At 40.9% G+C, this 18,780-nt stretch overlaps 2 protein-coding genes across 5 annotated transcripts in view; one reads left to right on the forward strand and one right to left on the reverse strand.

Moving 5' to 3' along the window:
* On the forward strand, positions 1-11,942 carry fsd1 (fibronectin type III and SPRY domain containing 1). 2 transcript variants are annotated; one of them, XM_079692027.1, is made up of 13 exons: positions 1-157; positions 1,273-1,368; positions 1,498-1,629; positions 2,514-2,615; positions 3,476-3,498; positions 3,891-4,012; positions 5,094-5,303; positions 5,385-5,483; positions 5,889-6,036; positions 7,291-7,373; positions 8,062-8,313; positions 9,375-9,463; positions 9,568-11,942. In XM_079692027.1, the coding sequence occupies exons 1-13, from the start codon at positions 143-145 to the stop codon at positions 9,676-9,678; spliced, it is 1,482 nt and encodes a 493-aa protein (XP_079548153.1). In that variant the 5' UTR covers positions 1-142; the 3' UTR covers positions 9,679-11,942. The 2 variants fall into 2 exon arrangements, with proteins under 2 accessions (XP_079548153.1, XP_079548154.1); XM_079692028.1 differs by having other exon boundaries at positions 136-272.
* LOC307045962 (signal-transducing adaptor protein 1-like) overlaps positions 11,934-18,780 on the reverse strand; it is a 19,915-nt gene continuing 13,068 nt past the window's right edge. For all 3 annotated transcript variants that reach the window (XM_079692043.1, XM_079692042.1, XM_079692041.1), the window contains 2 exons: positions 13,667-13,870; positions 11,934-12,660 (listed from right to left, as the gene is read on the reverse strand). In XM_079692043.1, coding sequence (XP_079548169.1) covers positions 12,596-12,660; positions 13,667-13,870 — 269 coding nt within the window. In that variant the 3' untranslated portion in view covers positions 11,934-12,595. The remainder of the gene's footprint in view (positions 12,661-13,666; positions 13,871-18,780) is intronic.

Genomic DNA, 18,780 nt, shown 5'->3' on the forward strand with positions numbered 1-18,780 from the left:
GGTGGTTGGTGTCCGTCCGAGGATGCGTTGCACTCCGGCAGCATCAGTACCAGCTCCGCCGTGCATATAAAGCTAAATACCCAGAAGACGGAGCAGAAATTCGGGCTGTGTTTGCGGCTAAAACCGCCCCGGAGCTTCGGAGATGGGGGACCAGAAGGTGAGCCGGATCCTGAGGAACAGGTGTCTCTGATGGGGGAAGCCGATTGAGGCAGGGCGTAGTGTACAAAGGAAGGAGAGGGACAAGCTGCAGGATTTGGGAGTTTGTGGATGCGGTACGGACTCGTATTGCACGGTGGTGTTTTGTATTTGAATCAATGTTGGTGTGGCTGCAGGGGAGGTTTGTCTTGAGCATGCCGAGATGTGTTATCGGTGTATCAGCGTTATAGTCACGGTCGTGGGGGCCTTGGCACATCTCCTCTCGCATCAACAAACATTACACAGCCCTTCAGTATGAATGGGCTTGTTCACTGTGTGCCAGATGAAACATAACCGGAAGTGGTAACATATCAGTTGTGTGATCCGTGTAATAATGTGACCCAGTGTATGTCCAGTGCTTTGAAGTGGGCTGTTCAATGGGTTCAGCTGCATTATTCCATTATTAATGCGCATCCTTCCGCCCGTGAAGTGTCCTCCCGCCCTGTGACACTATAGATCCCTCTCTGATCCCATCCAGTCTGATCAACACAATGTTAATCATGACTAAAAGGGAGCTCAACGCCTAAACCTCCATGAGTCCTCTTAAACCAAACACTGATTAGCATAACCTCCACCACAGAGGATACACTCAAGTTTGGTTAGATAATAAATTAGTATTCATGCTTAATCAGTCTTTGAAGAGGCTAATATTACTGTACAGATTTTCCAGTCTCAAAGGATAACATTTCCTTTTTTTCTCAGAAATAACTAGTGTTGAATGCTTGCTGCTGTCTCCAATCTTTTGCAATGTACTAATGTTAATCTTGCTTCTTTCAACAATAGCACACTAGTCAGTCACTATTATATAATGTGCAATTCACTAATTTAGCATGCAGTTATCTCTTATATGTTCAACTTACCTTTCTAAAATGCAACTTATTTTTTCCATGGGTGCATACTTATTTGTTTTGATTTAGATTTTTGTGTGAAAGCGTCTATATTTAATATAATCAGTCTGCTCTTTTAATATTTGCGCTTTATCTGCACTGTCACCTTTGCTGTAACGCTCTACATTTCCCTGCAGTGATTTTGATATTATATATTCTATAACATAAATATATTTTGTCTTCTCTTTAGGAATCTCTGCGTAAGATCACCCACACGCTGGCCATGAAGAACGAGGAGATTTCAAACTTCGTCTGCACCCTCAAACAGAACCTCGAGAACTTAGAGGTAAAATCAAATCACACATAGCTGGACTAGAATTGAATCCTGTCTGCACACAGTTTAGTAGTTAGTTCATTCATTTAGCTCCAGAAAAGCTTACTTCCTGTATTCACTGTTTTCTGTTTGCGGCACCAGGGGAACACGAACAGGGTCCAGGAGGATCTGGAGTCTGAGTTCACCGCCCTGAATGCTGTTCTGGTCGAGATGAAGGAAACCATGGTGACTCGCATCAAACAGGAGAGAGCCAGCCGCACATACGAGCTACAGGTAGATGCTGTTTCATTTGCATTTCCTCAAACATGCACATATTCGTTTTTATTTAATAAGAAAATTAAGGCTTGTGAGAAGCATATTCTGTTCTCGGCATTTATTGTCATGTAAATAATTAGATAGCAAAAAAGTACATATTTTCAACACCAGATTAATGATGTTACAGATGTACAGAAAATAATCGCAAACTGTTTTGATTGTAGATAACTGTTACGGTAAGTGTTCAGCCCCTCAAATAGGTTGATTTCCTGCTTTTCTCTGTTATGTTTAACTTAATATATTTTGGATTTGAAAGACTAAACAAGACATTAACTTGGACTTTGAGTAAATGTGAAGGGTACTACTTACAACACTTTGAAAGACTACTTTTACCCAGTAAATAATCGGTACGTTAATCGATAATAAAAGTAATCTTTAGTTGTTGCCCTTTTTCAAAATGACTGAAAACACACTTTTAAACAAAGGAAATAAAACACAAAGAAAAGTAAATATTCTTCAGATAACTTAATTACTTTTTTACATCATCTGGAGAAATATTTTATTATCAAAATGAAACAAATGTAATCAAATTGGCTCATGAGCTCACATAGCTTATTTAAAAATGGAATTGATTTTCATCGTGGTTGAGTGAGCTCTGTGGCTTGAATACAGCATATTTTCCAGCTCACATGCAGTGAAAACAAGGTGTTATTATTAGTTTTCTTTTAAGTCAAAATACCATTGAATGTATAATGACCTCCAAAGTGTTACTCTGCAGCCTCAGGAGTTAGCCATGACTCTCAAATGATGCAGCGAACACAGAAGTCCCTTTTATACGAAAGGCAAACATGTAAGAGTTAGAGGATGTTCTTTGTTTGACCGTGGGTTGGGGATGTTTTCAGAGTCAGCTGAGCGCCTGCTCCAAAGCCTTGGAGAGTTCGGAGGAGCTGCTGGAGCTGGCCAATCAGACGCTCTGCTCCTCCGAGACAGACGGTTTCAATCAGGTAACTGACTCACCGTGATGTCACTCTGTCCCATCTGCTCCCTGTTATAACCACATTGCTAATGACTGATGGTGCTAGGGCTGTACCAAATGGCCATTATGTACATTTAAAGCTTTTATGGAAGGTTTCGTATGTCTCTCGTCATATTTTATGATGTCGTCACTCTAAAAAATCATTGAACATAATCCTCAATTTGAAAAAATCTAGTCCTAAGAGTAATTTCGTTTTTTTAATCAAATCAAATTTCTTTAATGAATTTTCCTCATTATTGTGTGCCTCCCTTTGTGTGCAAGCAGGAGAACCAGCTGTCTTCTACTGCAGGGGAAATTATGCTTTTGAAAGGCTAAGTGCCAGAAAATATGTTTTGAAGTAGAATATTTGTTTAGATAAAAAACATGAACTAAGGAAATGTTTACAACTTTTAAAAAAAATACATTCTGACTTCTTAAATTATCGTCCCGATTAGAGAAGTCAGGAACATTCCTACGCATTCCTACGCATTCCTACGCAATCTAATTCTACAAATAATATAATACTAATAATATACTATACTATAAGTTATGCCTAAACGTTATCTGTAACTGTGCAAGAAATACAGGGTTTAGGCAGAATTTGAACATTTGCATTAAGAATAAAGATTAAAAGCTTTTAACGATACAGTACAGCTCTCACTGGTGTTGAATTTCAGTGTCCATGTATACATTTAAATCTGTCTTTTCAGCAGTTTGACACTAACAGTTATATTAACAAAGCCACCAGAGACTTGTGTTTAATGACAACATGATGAGCTACAACTCAGTTCTCTCTTCGCTCGTATCTCTCTTCTCTTTTTCCTGCCCCTCTCTGCTTCTCCTCTCCAGGCGGCCAAAGACATTAAGGATAGGTATAGTACTCAGTCATATATTTCCCTTTGTCATAGCCTCCTGTAGCCTTCTCATGATGTAGCATGCATGCATTCAGGACATGTAGCCACCACACCCTTTCTGTGGAAGCATAGCAGAAGAGAGCCTTTTGTGTTTGTGTTTCCCACTGTCCTCTCCAGTGTGTACCATCCTGTGTCAGCTCCCCTCCCTCCCTGGATGATTTCCTTCTCTAGCTTAGTTTTTAAATGTTTATTAGGTTTATTAGCTCAGTGGTAGTACCAGAAGTCTAGTTAGAAGCCTTTCCTTATATTAGAAACACCTGTGCTTTCCCTCTGATTTTGTTAAATAACAGACAAAACTTGTTTCCACTCCTTGTGTTTGTGCGTTTTTGTGTGTCTCTCTTTGTCCGCAGCGTCACAATGGCTCCAGCCTTTCGCCTCTCCCTGAAGGCTAAAGCCAGCGACAACATGAGTCACTTGATGGTGGATTTCAGCCAGGAGAGGGAGGTGTTGCAGGGACTCAAGTTTCTCCCAGGTTTGCTCTGCTTATAATACAAATAAATACAGATGCTGACCACAGCAGTGGTGTAATGTAACTAAGTACATTCACACAAGTCTGTCCATTTTATGCTGCTTTAAACTTCATCCAATTGATTTCAGAATGAACTATTATATGTGTTGCTCCACTACAAGTACTAAACAACTGTAGTTACTTATAAATCACAATAAAATGGCCAATCAGTAAAAGTAAATCAGTTGCAACCACGCAGACCTCTTTGCCTTGGTTTAACACAGTCTGCATTATTTTTAAACCATGCTCTGTAACAGGTCTAATCATAGCAAAACAAAAGCTCTATCCAAACAAGCCTTGTGTTGAATTGGTTTCAATGTGCACTGCTCATTATGTTATGACAGTCAAATGAGTTTATTTAATGTGAAAGGGGTCGCTAACTGCTCTGTAACCACAGAGGGAAGTCGCCCACCTCTGCAGCTGTATGAGAATTCTTAACCTTTTTCTGCTGTGGTTTTTACATCTCACGTATACATTTTAGGGCTCGGTCTCATTGCTAGCAGCTTTCTCGGCAGGAAAAAACTCTCTGATACAGCTAATGCACGCACATGTTGAGCACCAAACAGTCTGCTGCCGCTAGCTGGTGACGAAAGTTAAACAGGGAACAAGGTGACAGGAACACAGATAAAAAAAACCTATAAAGTATAATTACACATGAGCTATTTCTGTAGTGAAACACCATTGAACGTGTAGCTCTAAGTATAACAATTACAAGAAATGAAAATAAGGATCTTTGGTTTTATACCCTATATGAAATATTTGTAATGCAAAGAAAAAGGGTTCTTCTTCATGAAACTTCAGAATATTTCATTTGAGGAACATTTGGAGATAGAGGACATTTATATTTTTCCCTAAGACGCCCAATTTTTTTCTTAACATTTTCTTTTTTTCTTATTATCTCCATTGAAAAACACCCCATACTCTAGTTTTGTGTTCTATGACCAAATTGTGAGAAGGATTGAACTTATGATGTCTGCGTGAACTGCTGCATCATAAGTGGATTTTCAATACATCCTGTAAAACACAAACTGTCTCCTCTCTGCAGTTCCTGGCACTCCAGAGATCCAGGTGTCAGAGTGCCAGGTGTCTGACAACACGGTGACGGTAGTTTGGACTCTACCGGAGCCCGACAGCAAGATCGAACACTACATCCTGGAGCACCGGCGCACAAACCACGAAGGGCCGCCGCGCCTCAGAGAGGATTACCCCTGGATGGTGGTGGAGGGGATCCGGGAGATGGAGCACTCACTCATCGGTAGGAGGAGGACTGTGTAGGGGTTTGTTAACTGTGCTTTGATGACGCTGACTCACTGAGGAAACTTTGTTTTTTTCTCAGGTTTGCGTTTTGACACCCGCTACTTGACGTTCAGAGTGAGAGCGTGTAACAAGGCCGTGGCGGGAGAGTTTTCTGAGCTGGTCACACTGGAAACCCACGGTGAGAATTTGCTGATGTTTTATGTTAGGCTAAATCTAGTTTATAATAATATGCAGATTTTGTCTTGGCTGTCTTGTCATAACTCATAACTAACACTCAATTTCCACTGGATACAGTTTATTTTCAACTGTATTTTCAATGATTTAACTCATGTATTGGTATCTTTCTGGTTAGTTATCAATTGAGAGACTCTTGACAGCTTAGAAGTGTTTAAGTTGAACGTTTGTTTGTTTTATTATCACATTTCCAATGTCTTACTCTCTTTTTGTTATGTTTTTTTTGTTGAAAGTTTTTGTGCCTTTTTATTGTATTTTGTTGTTGAGGAGCCCTTGAAAACAAAATGGTGCCTCTCGTAAGGTTATCCCTGATCCTTGGATTCATTTCTGACTAATTTTCTATTTGCAGCCTTCAACTTCAAACTGGACTCTGGTTCGGCCCACCAGAACCTGAAGGTGGAGGACCTGAGTGTGGAGTGGGACAGCTGTGGAGGAAAGATCCAGGACATCCGCAAGGAAAAGACCCGAACCAACTCCCCCATGCACTCTCCTGCCAGGTGTGTACCAGTGTTCATTTAGTTGAGAAAACTACGACTTAAAGTGTTTTTCAAATAACTGTTTTGTACATGACCAGTTAGAGACAAGGATGGGACAGCACTGGCATCATTAAACACTGACTGTGACTATATTTGCATGCAATATTTTTAACGAAAAAAGGGGGACTAAGGCCCCGTCCACACGGAGACAAAACGGGTGTTATCCGCTATAGTTCTTTATCGTATGGATGGTTGGTCCACACGAGGCCGTAACGGAACCGCGGAAACGGAGCCCTCAAACGATAACGCATCCCAAAGTGGGAAGGTCTGGTAACGTAATGCTTGCGGCACCGTGTGTACGCCCTAAACGAACATAGCCCCGCCTCTCCCCACCTCTCCTGCTCACCCCTGCCTCACCCGCGTCATTGCTGATGCGTTTCGCCAACAGCAACAACAATGGCGGATCACAGGGTTGCGTTCGTGCTCCAGACACCACTGACCATGCCACATATGTTAGTGCAAAATCTATAGCTCCTCTACCACAACCATCAGCAACAAGTGGACATGGAGAACTACATGAACTACATGTTGCTAAATCCACCGCGGAGAATAACCAGAAGGGCAACCAGGCAACCATGGCAACAATGCTCGGGGGGTCTTCTTCGCTGTGTTTGGTGTATTTTGTGGCTTCCGCCACTTACAGGCCCGGCATATGTACTACAGCGCCTCCAGCGGGTCGAGCGGTCTCGTGTGGACGGACACGTTTCTTGAGCCGATTCCGTGTGGACGGAAGACTTTTTAGGTATCGACATCGGTTCGTTTTCATTTTCGTCTCCGTGTGGACGGGGCCTAAGATTAGATCAAATTCTTTACCTAAGCCTCTAGTTTCAAAGAGACAAAATTATATATGTATACTTTTTTTGTTGCCATGCACCAGTTTAGGGTCCTGTGTGCTTTATCAGGAAGACAACGAGTGCACAGTGAGCCCTGTCTGAAGACTTAACAACAAGTTAAATAATTATATTGTTCTATGACAAAGATCAATTATCCAACTGAAAATGACTCAAACTGGATGAGGTAGAGAAAACATCAATTAAACTAACAAGGACTTTTGACATTGAACTAAGACTAATAGAGAATGGCAAAAAAATAACACTAGAACACAAGCCTTTAAATCCTAGTTTTTACTGGATCAACAAGCCTAAAAAAATAACTGTAATGAAGTATTATTAAGAGAAATATGGATCCTTGAGTGTTTGTTGTCTCTGTTCTCAGGTCGGCCTTGAATTCTCCTAAGAGGACGCCGACAGCCCGGCCCGGCAGAGACAGATTCACAGCAGAGTCCTACACAGTGCTGGGTGAGAATGGACACTGTTGACAAAAGTGGCTAAAACACACATCACACTGGAGTTTTAGCACTACAGATATTTGAGACCAAGCCGCCGCATAAATTATTTACTGCTTGACCTCAGCTGGTGAAACCAACCATCATAAGATTTGTTTTTTTACTAATTAGTGAAGACCTGCACATTGGCAAAGACTGGAAAATGCATCTAGATCTGCTGAGTTTGTCAGATAGCTTGCCTGTTATATTACCCAGTGACCAAGGCAAGCTAGTTGACCAGCCTGCTTGACTTCTGTAATGAATGTAATGCTTCTGAGTAGGAGAAACAGTTATTATCATTCATATAGTTTATCCACATTTAAACCACTCTCTGCCCACTTACAATTACAGACTCTATATCCTTGTCAGGGTTCCTACATTTCCTGGAAAACCTAAAAAACAGTCGAACAATTTTACATTCATTGAAGACATGTAAAATGAGAGCGAAGTGATTTTTTTTTGGAAATGTTGTTAATTATAAACACATTTCATGATTTACATTTGATGGTTCTCGAGTGAAACTGCAAACATTTTAGTGTAATGTTCTCTTCCCAAAGTAGATTAACTATTAACACAAAATGTAACCACACCTCTCAGTCAACCCATCAGACTGTGTTTATACTGCTTGTCTAAGAATTATCTGGGCTTATTCCTCATGACAGCTGACACCTCCATCGACGCCGGCCAGCACTACTGGGAGGTGCGGTTTGACAAGGAGAGCAAAGCCTTCGCTGTGGGCGTGGCCCTGCGGAGCCTCGGACGCTTCGACCAGCTGGGGAAGAGCAGCGCGTCCTGGTGCATCCACCTGAACAACTGGCTGCAGCAGAGCCTCACCGCCAAGCACAACAACAAGGCCCGCACGCTGGACTGCACCATCCCCAACCGCATCGGAGTCTACGTCAACTACGATGAAGGTGCGATAAATATTGTTAGAAAAATATCACTCGTCACCGGCTTGAGCTTCAATATCAGGATACATCTATTTATTATCCTTGCAAGAATGGAAGTAGTAACCACATACAGAGCATATGGTACAACTAGTTCCTGAACAGTGTCCTTCACTTGCTTATATACAAGAGAGGGTGTTACACAGTCACAAAATGCAGGAATACCGGTTCAAAGCAGTATACAATGTTTTGTTCAGATTAGCTATAAGGTCCACGTCAGAAATAATCATGCTTGTCATGTCTTTCTCCATAGAGGCTGAATCATCATGTTAATCGTTGTCACATAGCTATGCCTAAAACAGTCCTGATGCTCTTCTAGATAATCATACATCCTGTTACAGACACAGCTACGTAGGGCCTTTGTTATCATGTGCTACTCTGATATTAGAAGAGTACATTCAGTATTTTTCCAACAAACACAAAGGGTCAATGTTGACATTTTAACAGATATACATTTACTGTAGGTTGAGAAGTTTTCCCCCACAAATAAATACTCTAATGTTTATCATTAATGAAAAGATTTGTTGCAAACGATAAGATCTACATTTTATTTTGAGTGGCAGTAAGAAATTAAGTGAGTGTGTAAAATAGGATCTTTTAAATATTTGTCTTTAGTACAGAAACATTAGATTTGATCACTAAGCTCATTATCCCTGCAAAAATGGTTGAGAAGCCATGGTTTCATCTTTGAAAATGTGAGATTCTTTTAATATTATTAATATTTATTCAAACTTTATTTTACCCGTTAAGTCTCTTTAGGATTAGAAAACCTCTTTCGAATAAAAATAATATATATTGATGAAGACAAAACTAATTAAATTCAGGCAACAGTGTTTTATATTGTTAAAAAATATGTCTTTGGTTTACAACTCTCGATCGTTCAAGACATAACGTTTTGACATTTTATAGGCTATTTGATTCATTAATACTATTTGAAATATATGAATCAATAAAAAAGACACTTACATTTTGGCCTGGCTTTTAGAAATATAGTACCATGTTGGATTTGCCTTCATTATTCTCTCCAGGTGTTCTGTCTTTCTACAACTCCAAAACTAAACAGCTGATGCACACCTTCAAAACCAAGTTCCCGCAGCCTGTTATACCAGCTTTCATGGTGAGAGAAACGTTCTTACAAAAGCATTTAAATACATCTTTAATCCTCTATATTGTTCCACCACCTGATTTGTTTTAACCTTCCTCTTGCTGTGGTGCCTGCAGGTGTGGAACGGCACGTTCTCTGTGCTGACGGGCATGCAGGTTCCCAGCCTGGTGCAGAGCGGCCAGCGGAGGAACAGCAACACCAGCAGCTCCAACGCCAGCCTCACCTAGACCCCCCCCCACAATTAATCCTGCTGGACGCTCTGCTTTAACACAGTCACCGCTGCAGAACATCGCCTCAGCCCTGGCTGAGGTCCAAGCCTTATATCATAGAAGAGTTACATCACTGGATGGTTCAACCTGTTCCAGCGTAACAACAAAAATGGTTTTGGCAAGAAGTGAGTCATCTGCCAGTGACAGAGCTCTTCAGGTGTATGACTGCGGCTGGTGTTGTTGCTTGAGACACATTAGCTGTACTAGTTTTTCTTCTCTCTACACATCATTTAGCACTGTCCCACTGCTGCTAGAGCAAAGATTTAGCGCTGGCCGCTGCCCTTCCTTCCTTGCCATCATCAGAAACTGTCAGAGGTACTGTCGATGCAGCTCTCCCTGTGCCTTCCTTCTCATTTTCAAATCGGGTGATGCTTTGATATATTTCAATGCAAGAAATCTCCCTATTTCCAGTTAAGAGAACGTGTTGTGTCAGTGTCATTATAACCTGGTTGTAACGTAGCTTAGTGGTAATCAATCCGCCATCAGCCAACCTATTTAACCCAAATAACCGGCTCCTAGGCAATGCTAGTGATATAATGTAGTTTATTTAACCAGGTTTTAATCAAACTCTACTCTGCTACTTACGGATAATCAAGAAACACTTCACTTCCAAAAAGATAACTTTTAAATCAATTATTCCCCCCGTGTTACATTGAATTCTTGAAGAAAACATTGTGTTTCTTGCATGCCTCCACCATGAAATAAGAATCCAAAAACAGGGAGAAGTCTTAATGCATGATTGCATAAATAGACTTACACTTGCACAGACTTGCTACTAAGACAAATACTAATGATTTAAAAGAAGAAAAATCATGTGTAGGGATGTAGTGAGTATACGACTGCACAAATCTGACTTTAATCATGCTGCACTGGTTGTGTTAGAGTTTGTAAACGTATTGCAGCGACAAAATTACAAGGAAATCAAACAGAAAATCTACTCAAAATGTAAACCGCTGTTGAGGCACTAGTTACCAAACCTTATGCAGGGAAAAGGATCCAAAGGCAGGAACGTCATTTATGCAGTTTATTCCAATCAACAATGATTTTCCTATATTCTTGCCCTGTGCCTTTCCTCTGGCATTCCTTGTATTACCCTGGTAAAAAAGGATTTGCCCTTGCTAGTGTGCTGATCCCATCACCACCTGTATCCAATATATTCATAACCAGCAGGTGCCAAAATCGCCCAGTGCCCAAAACTGCCTTTAAAATAAAGGCATAAACAACAATGTCAATCCACTTATATTACTCTAGATAAAAGGTATATTTACCACAAAGAAAAACAGCAAGAAAATAACAGTTTTCCATTGAAATAATGTAAAGCAATGAAGGGCTCCAAATCGTATGTATCTAAATAGTTTTGCTGTTATTCAATTGCAGAAAATATTCTGTGTCTTTGGGGGCATGCGGGTAAATGAAGGATTTTTTCAAGAATTCAAAAGAACATGGGATGAGTCATTTGGCAGGGCAGTATTCTTAACATATTCCAAACTTTATATTTTACCTCTCGCTAATGCATGCAGACTTAACAGTTTTTACTGCATTTGACTTATTTTGGTCCCACTCTGTCATTTAGCCTCCTGCTGAGGTTCTGTTTTAATTCAGAGTTGGTGTTTACTGTGAGACTTTAATCTTTCATCGAGACAGCACAGAAAGTTAAAAGTGAGTTTTAGTCAGTGTACCTCAGATATCCAGGATTTTGGAAACGACTGTACTGTATTCATCCTATTCACCTCACTGCACACTAATGCTTGTTTGTACAGTATGTTTGTGTCTAAAAGCACCACTGTTTGCTGAAAAGGAATCCCATTATGAGTAGTGGACTGCCCTGTAATCCAAATATAACAAATAATTAGCAAGTAGCCTCAGCTAACAAAATGTATTGAGAGTTAGCCAGGTTTTCGTTCTACTTGGATGAGAAACAAGTGTTTAATTCTGGAAAATGATGTTAGGAAGTTCCTATCAGCCCGACCTCTGAGTAGCGTCCACGTCATGTTACAGTCTTGCTTCTCCATGTTGCTCCCGCTGTATGCATCTCCTGAATAACTAGCCTGCAATGCTTTAAAGAAAATTACGTTGACTTTATTTCACTCGCTGACACAATGTCACAGTTTATTGTAAATAGTTTTCCACTATAGTGTGTCAGCCATTGAGGTATTAAAGGAGCAAAAGCACTTTGTTCTTGGATTTATGCTTCAACAAGGAATAAAAGAAAGTAAGAAACAGATGTCTGCTTTATTTAACACAAGCTGGTTGTTACACGGGAAATATAGCAGATACAGAACATCATAAAACTGATTTCTAACTGTTGCATAGCACATACTCAAAGTTGGTTCATGTATTTAGTATCATGTGACAGTTTTACAATTGCCTCCAATAGTCACGCTAGCCCCCCAACTCTTCTTCATTCACAGTTGACTGTAAAGAGAGGCAGCAATACATTTGTTTGACTATGAACATTAGCTATGTTCAAATATATACAATACAATTCAAAAGTTGATTACTCTATAAAACAATAATATACAGTCTGATGGGGGGAAAACGGACAGTCAGTGGTAAATGTGCAAAATGTACAAGAGAAACAGGGTGTGGATAATGTGACAGGTACACCCCTCGTTACAGCTGATTCATTTGCTAATGAGTGTCTTAGACGGGTGAATCAATAAAGTGTTAATCTTCGGAGAGGCTTTGCTGCCGACAGCCAGCTGACGAGGAGGAGCAGAGCCACGATGAAGAGGAGGAAGGAGCTTGTTTGTGTGGAAGCAGCTGCTCGACACACTCCCATGTGTTGGGGGAACCGGTGAGGGGTGTGTTCTGGTTTGAGTCACTGGTGGTGGTGGGTTTCACAGACGCTTTGAGAGGATCCCACCAGGAGAGGTCACTCTTGACACCTGACCTTCTGTTGCAGCTTTAGTTTCAGCTCAGACATGGCAGCAAAAGGAACTAGAGGAAAATAAAACATAAGCGTTTTATATTATTGGCAATTAAGTTAAAGGACACACATGACAGCAGATCATGAATTTACTCTGAGATTATATCGTCACACGTTAAGATCTAAAGAAAGCCTTCAGCTTCTTGGAGGTTCGGAACATGTTTAGCTTTAACTCAAATGTTTTCAAGGCTAGGCATATGCTTGCATTTGAAAACAACTTTTGATAAATGCTTGATTTCCCCCCAAAACTCAGTTTTTTATCTTCATAATAAAACTTGTAAACCAAAACACTAATATACTGAATTTAACAAACAACAACAAACTGTAATCCTAAATGAAAAAGTTAAAGAGTTGACGTGCATTAAACATTTATAATGAAAATGATCTCCCTGGATAATGTGATATTGTTAATTGTATGCTCTTAGTTGATTTTTGATTGCTGTCATAGTTGTTGCATTCAAACATGTAAACTATTTCATAGATAAATCCTCTGTTGATATCTTGCTTTGGAAATGAGCATCATTAGATAACCTCAAAGTTACTGTAATCAAAGTAATAGCATACATTGATTTTGTGGGTATAATCACATTGTATTTGTATTTTGTGTCTTTCTCTACTCTGACATGTTTACCTGCTTTAATGTTCAAAAAGCTCTTTATTTCTCTCATACTGAGAAACATGCTGCAGCACCTCTTTTCACCCTCTGTCTGAAACCAGAGCCCAGTTTGCTCTGATTGTTTGGCTGGCCAGCTCGGTTATGATTGGTCAACCGCTTAGAGATGTCCCGCTTCTTACCCTATCAAGTACAATGTGTTGGAGCACTAGCCAATAGAAGCGCGAGCGTAACATTAAGTCATTCATTTACAGTCCAATGGATATGTTTCAGTCAGCGGTGTGGGAGAGAAACTCACTACACTAAAGGGAAAACCCCAAGAATGATAATATTGCCCCTTAAGTTTCTTAGAAAGCACTTGCATGTTACTCCTGATAGCTGTAATACCCAGAGTCTGTACTTACTCTGTCCGGTGGGCTCTGTGAGTCTCCTCATCCTCAGATCCCGGCTGCTTGATGAGGAGGGAAGGGAGATCTGTGGGGCGGAAGCACTTGACTTCAGAGTGCTGCTTGTAGAGGAGGTGGAGGATGATGCTGTGCTCAGCATGCGAGGAGCAGGAATTGGATTTGGAGGCATAATTGCTTTCCTCGTAGGTTTTTTCTCCGGTTCTGAGGAAGACCAAAAACATACAATGATTTAAGCTCTTAGGAAAAAAAAGAGTCATGAAATGGAAAACTGTATTTGCTTAGTCTTCTTTATCAGTTACACACTAAGGCAGGGGTGTCAAACTCAAATACACAGTGGGTCAAAATAAAAAAGTCGGTACTAGTCGAGGGCCGAACTTGTTCAATGTTTATTGCAAAACATATTGAAGTGAACTTATTGCACATATTAAACCTGGAACTAAAAAAGCTTAAATTATTTCCTATAAAAACAACATTAAACATTAAACAATCAGTTGCCTTAATTTCTTAGGGCTCTCTCTCATTTCTTATGATTACATTTTTCCACAGGCCAACAACAGCTTCAAAAAAACTGTTTCCCGAGAAATTGTGATTTTCATGAAGCTGTTGATGTAAAATCAATGTTTGTGTATGTGTTTGTGTGTTTGAGGTATACATGTGTTGCCTGGAAGCTCTGATCATGTAGGGAAATGTAGTGATGAAATCAGGTCTACACACCTGTAGCTTTAAAATCGTGTGTGTGTGTGTGTGTGTGTGTGTGTGTGTGTGTGTGTGTGTGTGTGTGTGTGTGTGTGTGTGTGTGTGTGTGTGTGTGTGTGTGTGTGTGTGTGTGTGTGTGTGTGTGTGTGTGTGTGTGTGTGTGTGTGTGTGTGTATTTTAATCAGCTGGATAGCACAAATACTTTGACTTTAAATTACCCATAATTCAATTAAAGTAGTGCTCATAATTTTGTCTTGCAAAGAACATAACAGGGAACCTAATTTGTGTGGCAATGAGATAATCACCCCTTTTTATCACATCAAAACTTCTGAGGTTGGCTCAACTTGACCCGACGACAGAAAGCTAAATAAACGACAACTTGACTCACAATATCAATTTTAAATGATTTTATTGACTTAAAGATGAGCGTATTGCTTCCTGTAAGAAACAAATATATGTTCCACTGAGTACCAACGTTTTTAAATATGAATAAGATGCATGAAGAATTATATGATTATATGATTCAAATTAGGCTATAAATTATATATGAACATAACCTTTAGAATAAAAACGTAAAATATACCGAGATGAATAGATTATAATTATTTATTGATTTTAATTGATTGAATCCGCTACAATATTTTTGTATTGAATGAATGTGCATACTGTTAATGCTTAATACAGTATTCTTAACAATATCATTATCATTAATATTCTTCCTCTTTAAATCTTCCTAAGTTCCATGATTTTGTCCTCGAGACATTTGTCTCCGATTGCTTTTATTGTTCCTTTTAAGAGTTTTTTTTTAATCTAATCAATGTGGGGAAATTGGAGCAACCCCGCCCTTTTGAACAGAAAAATACCCCTGGACATTTGTTCCTTCAAAATGGCTGTCCACTCGTAGAGTTTTTTTTACTTGATTTCAGGAATCAGTTGGGAAAACCGAAGCACATTTTTCACTCGGAGGAAACCCGTGTGGATTTAGAAGGACAAAAACCCGTGGAGATCTACCCTTAATATCCCCCTAAATATTGCACGCTACAGGTTTTTCATTTGCAGTTAAATGCTAAAATGCGGGAAAACCTGGAGGAACCCTGCGGCACAGTTCACTTACTGAACGCTCCTCCAGATGTTGGAGAAGGCTTTTCCAACAGACCTAAAGAATCTGCAGATGGTTCTATGTTTCTGAGGTGGGTTGAGCAGGCGATCATCGACGGACCAGACTATACAAGCTCCAAGTCCTGGGTCCTTTAAAATCAAATGGGCCAGGACCATATCTCGAGAGCCCGCAATCTTGCACAAGCGCTGGTAAACAATATGGTCAAGGTCAGCGAAGGTTGTTGGGGTGGTGTAAAAGTCCCCGTGCTGCACCTCAGCCCAAACTCTATCAAAGAGGCTCTTAATAATGTCCCTGTCGTCCACAATAGTGCGCCCCACTTTAGATTTCTTGAAGGCCAGCGTGACCAGCTTCTCCACAAAAATCTGAACGCAGACTCTATTCAAATCCCGCTGCCTGTTTGCGTCCTCCTCCAAAAGACTGGCAGTTCTCTCCTCACAAGGCGTGGCTTGCTCCAAAGCCTCGCCCCTCTCCAACAAGGCCTCTGACTGAAACAGAGCCTCAGGCCCCATTATGGCCTGTTGGACCCTTTGACTCTGGGTGACGACCTGAGTGTTCACAAACCAGCTCATCAGCGACACGAAACGCCACGCCTGTTTGCGGATCTCCGCGTACATGTTGGCATGCACCTGAGGAACGAGCAACGTCCTGACAGACGAGTGCCTGACAGGCTCTGGGAAGTCACTGTGCGACATACCACTAGCAATGTGTCTGTACAACATGTCGCTGAGTGCCTCAATAAATACTAAATGCTTGACACTGGAGAAGTCCTTGAACCTTTTAAAGACACTAATTTCTTTCCCCCCCTTTTCACCTCCCTCAGTCATGAGAAGAGCCCTTACGCCGCTCATCAGTGACATCATGGACTTTGTAGTTTCAGCTTTGGGCTCTGGGTGGAATTTCTTTTTAAGCTTTACCACCATGCGATGAATCCAAGCTTTGGCAAAACGCTTTGCCAAACAGTTCTTCACCCTCAGCTTTACGCCCTGCTTGCATTTGGTCTTCTGTTTTTGTTGACTGGTGGAATTGCCAACATGCATCCTCTCCTGATTCTCCTCCTGCTGGGTCAGAAGGGCTGTGATGCCCATCGCGGTGTTGGCGATCTCCAGAGAGCACTCCTCTTGCAGCAGAGCATAAACCTGGTCAGGCAAATCGTCCAGGACAGGATCGGTGATTTTCCTCAGCTCCTGGTCAATGAGTTCTTCGACGGATTTTTGTTTGCGGATGTCAATCACTAAGTCCCCTGACGACCTCTGCTCCTGGACTCCTAGTAGTAAGGAAACCACTGAGACCGGTGACTCAGCTCTGGGCTCCTCGTTATCCACCAATGGTTTCTCCAGGGGGGCAGGACTTAATTTTCTCTGACGTGTTCTACGTTGGCATCTCCCAATTCTAATTTTTCCTGCAAAGGCCTTCAGCATTGTGCAGGTGTGCCCCACCATAACGTTGAGCCTGCGGGGGCGAACGACGCGCTCAGCAGTGTGCATTGGGGTAGAGAGGGCAGAGTTCACGCTCTCTGCCACCTCTTTGCTAATGACAGCTGCACAAAGCTCCACACTGTCGTCCTCCACCTGGCTCGCAACGTCAAGAGCTTGGGCGATACTCTGGGAGAGCGCGTCCCCCAGGCTGGACCTGATGCTCTCCTCAGAGACAGACGTCTTCATGCCCGTAAAAGCAGCCAAAATGGCCTTAGTTAGGGACGTTACAATCTCGAGAACAAGGTCTGCCACCACAATTAAGGTGGCGCCATCAGGTTTGCCTGATCTTAATAGAAGCCACTGATCTCCTGTCACCCCTTTAACAAAGGGCTCAACAATAGGAAACAGAGTCACTCTGAGCTCTGGCATTGCCTCTGTCTGTTGGCTGTTCATGGCCATTACAACTGTATTAACCCACTAACCAGCAATTTAAACAATACTGTTAATGATTATTTTTAAATATCTAGCAACTGAACAAATTATGGGGATGATTTGTAAATGTTTATCAATTTAAAAAACAATCTGAATTATTTTTAGATATCCTGATATTCAAAGAATAATGTGGATTGTTTTTAGATATCCTGTTATTCAAAGAATAGTGTGGATTATTTTCAATGCTGTGTGGACTACTGTACTAAATTTGAAGGAACTGGTCTGAAGGTGACTGTCTGACAGTCGAAGCTGCTCCTATATGCAGGAAGATATGTCTCTACGTCATTCTAAACTTCAAGGACCAAAGCGATCTAGAACGTGACGCCATAGATCGAAGCAACGAGCGATCGCTAAGCCCCGCCCACCCACACAACGACCGCAGCTTTGCACCGTTGCTAGGCAACCGCTGCCACTTGGTAATATCTGTTTCTTTCCAAACCTTATATAAACACATTTTAAGGCGTTTTTTCAAACCTTTATTAACACTTTTTTTAAAGGCGCTTTTTCAAAGCTTTATTGAACCGTTTTGAAGGCGTTTTTTCAAACCTTTATTAACGTGTTTTAAGGCTTTTTTCTTACGTTTTTTTTGCAGTAAGAAAACTCCAATATGATTTTGATAGAGTAAATAAAGTGTATATGAAGTATTTTTATTATGTTTGCAATTTTAAACATGAAATAGTGACTTAATTTGTATAAATGTTTGACCAAAATCAGTCAAAGAGTGAAATCTTTGATTTTCTTATCTCTCATGTTGTGGACCAAAACGCTCCAAAGTAGCAAGAATTCTGCTCACCACTTCCACACTTTGAAATCCAACTGGAGCAGCCAGAGTTTACTTTGCAGCTGGAATCTAGCAGAATCAGTGGATCACAAAATAATCTGAATCTTGTCAGGATTCAAGTAATGTGTTTGTGTTGTGAACGTTGTGAAGCAGCCATAGACTGTATACAAAGGGAAGAAGCCCGCATCCGACCAATCAACGAGCTTTGAGGAGCTGCTGGCACTCACAGCCATGTTTTGGGAGTTTGAGGGGACACGAAGAGACTAAACAATAATAGCATCTGCAAGAAGTTAGGGTGGATGCAGCAGTAGCACATATCATATATTATAGTTATATTAGAAATGTAGCGTCAGGTGTGCTTTCATTGAAAGAAGAGCAATAAATGGTACTGGAAGGCAGGGCTGGTTCTACAACCCCCCCCCAATAGAATATATAAAGAATAAATGAAAAATCTCTACAAAAGACTACACTACTAAACAGAAACGTATTGAAATAGATATACATCAAAAAGGCTTCAAATGTATTTAGTATTAACATGCTTGAATTGGGGGATGGACATCACATCCTCTAGGGCAGGGGTGTCAAACTCAAATACACAGTGGGCCAA

Source organism: Notothenia rossii, assembly GCF_949606895.1.
Source record: "Notothenia rossii genome assembly, chromosome: 1".
Taxonomy (NCBI): domain Eukaryota; kingdom Metazoa; phylum Chordata; class Actinopteri; order Perciformes; family Nototheniidae; genus Notothenia; species Notothenia rossii.

What these genes read in the sequence shown, in the direction of transcription:
- fsd1 (XM_079692027.1), top strand. An exon ending in GATGGAGCACTCACTCATCG is followed by an intron (nt 5,304 to 5,384) that starts GTAGGAGGAGGA and finishes TTTTTTTCTCAG; the next exon opens with GTTTGCGTTTTGACACCCGC. An exon ending in AGAGTCCTACACAGTGCTGG is followed by an intron (nt 7,374 to 8,061) that starts GTGAGAATGGAC and finishes TCCTCATGACAG; the next exon opens with CTGACACCTCCATCGACGCC.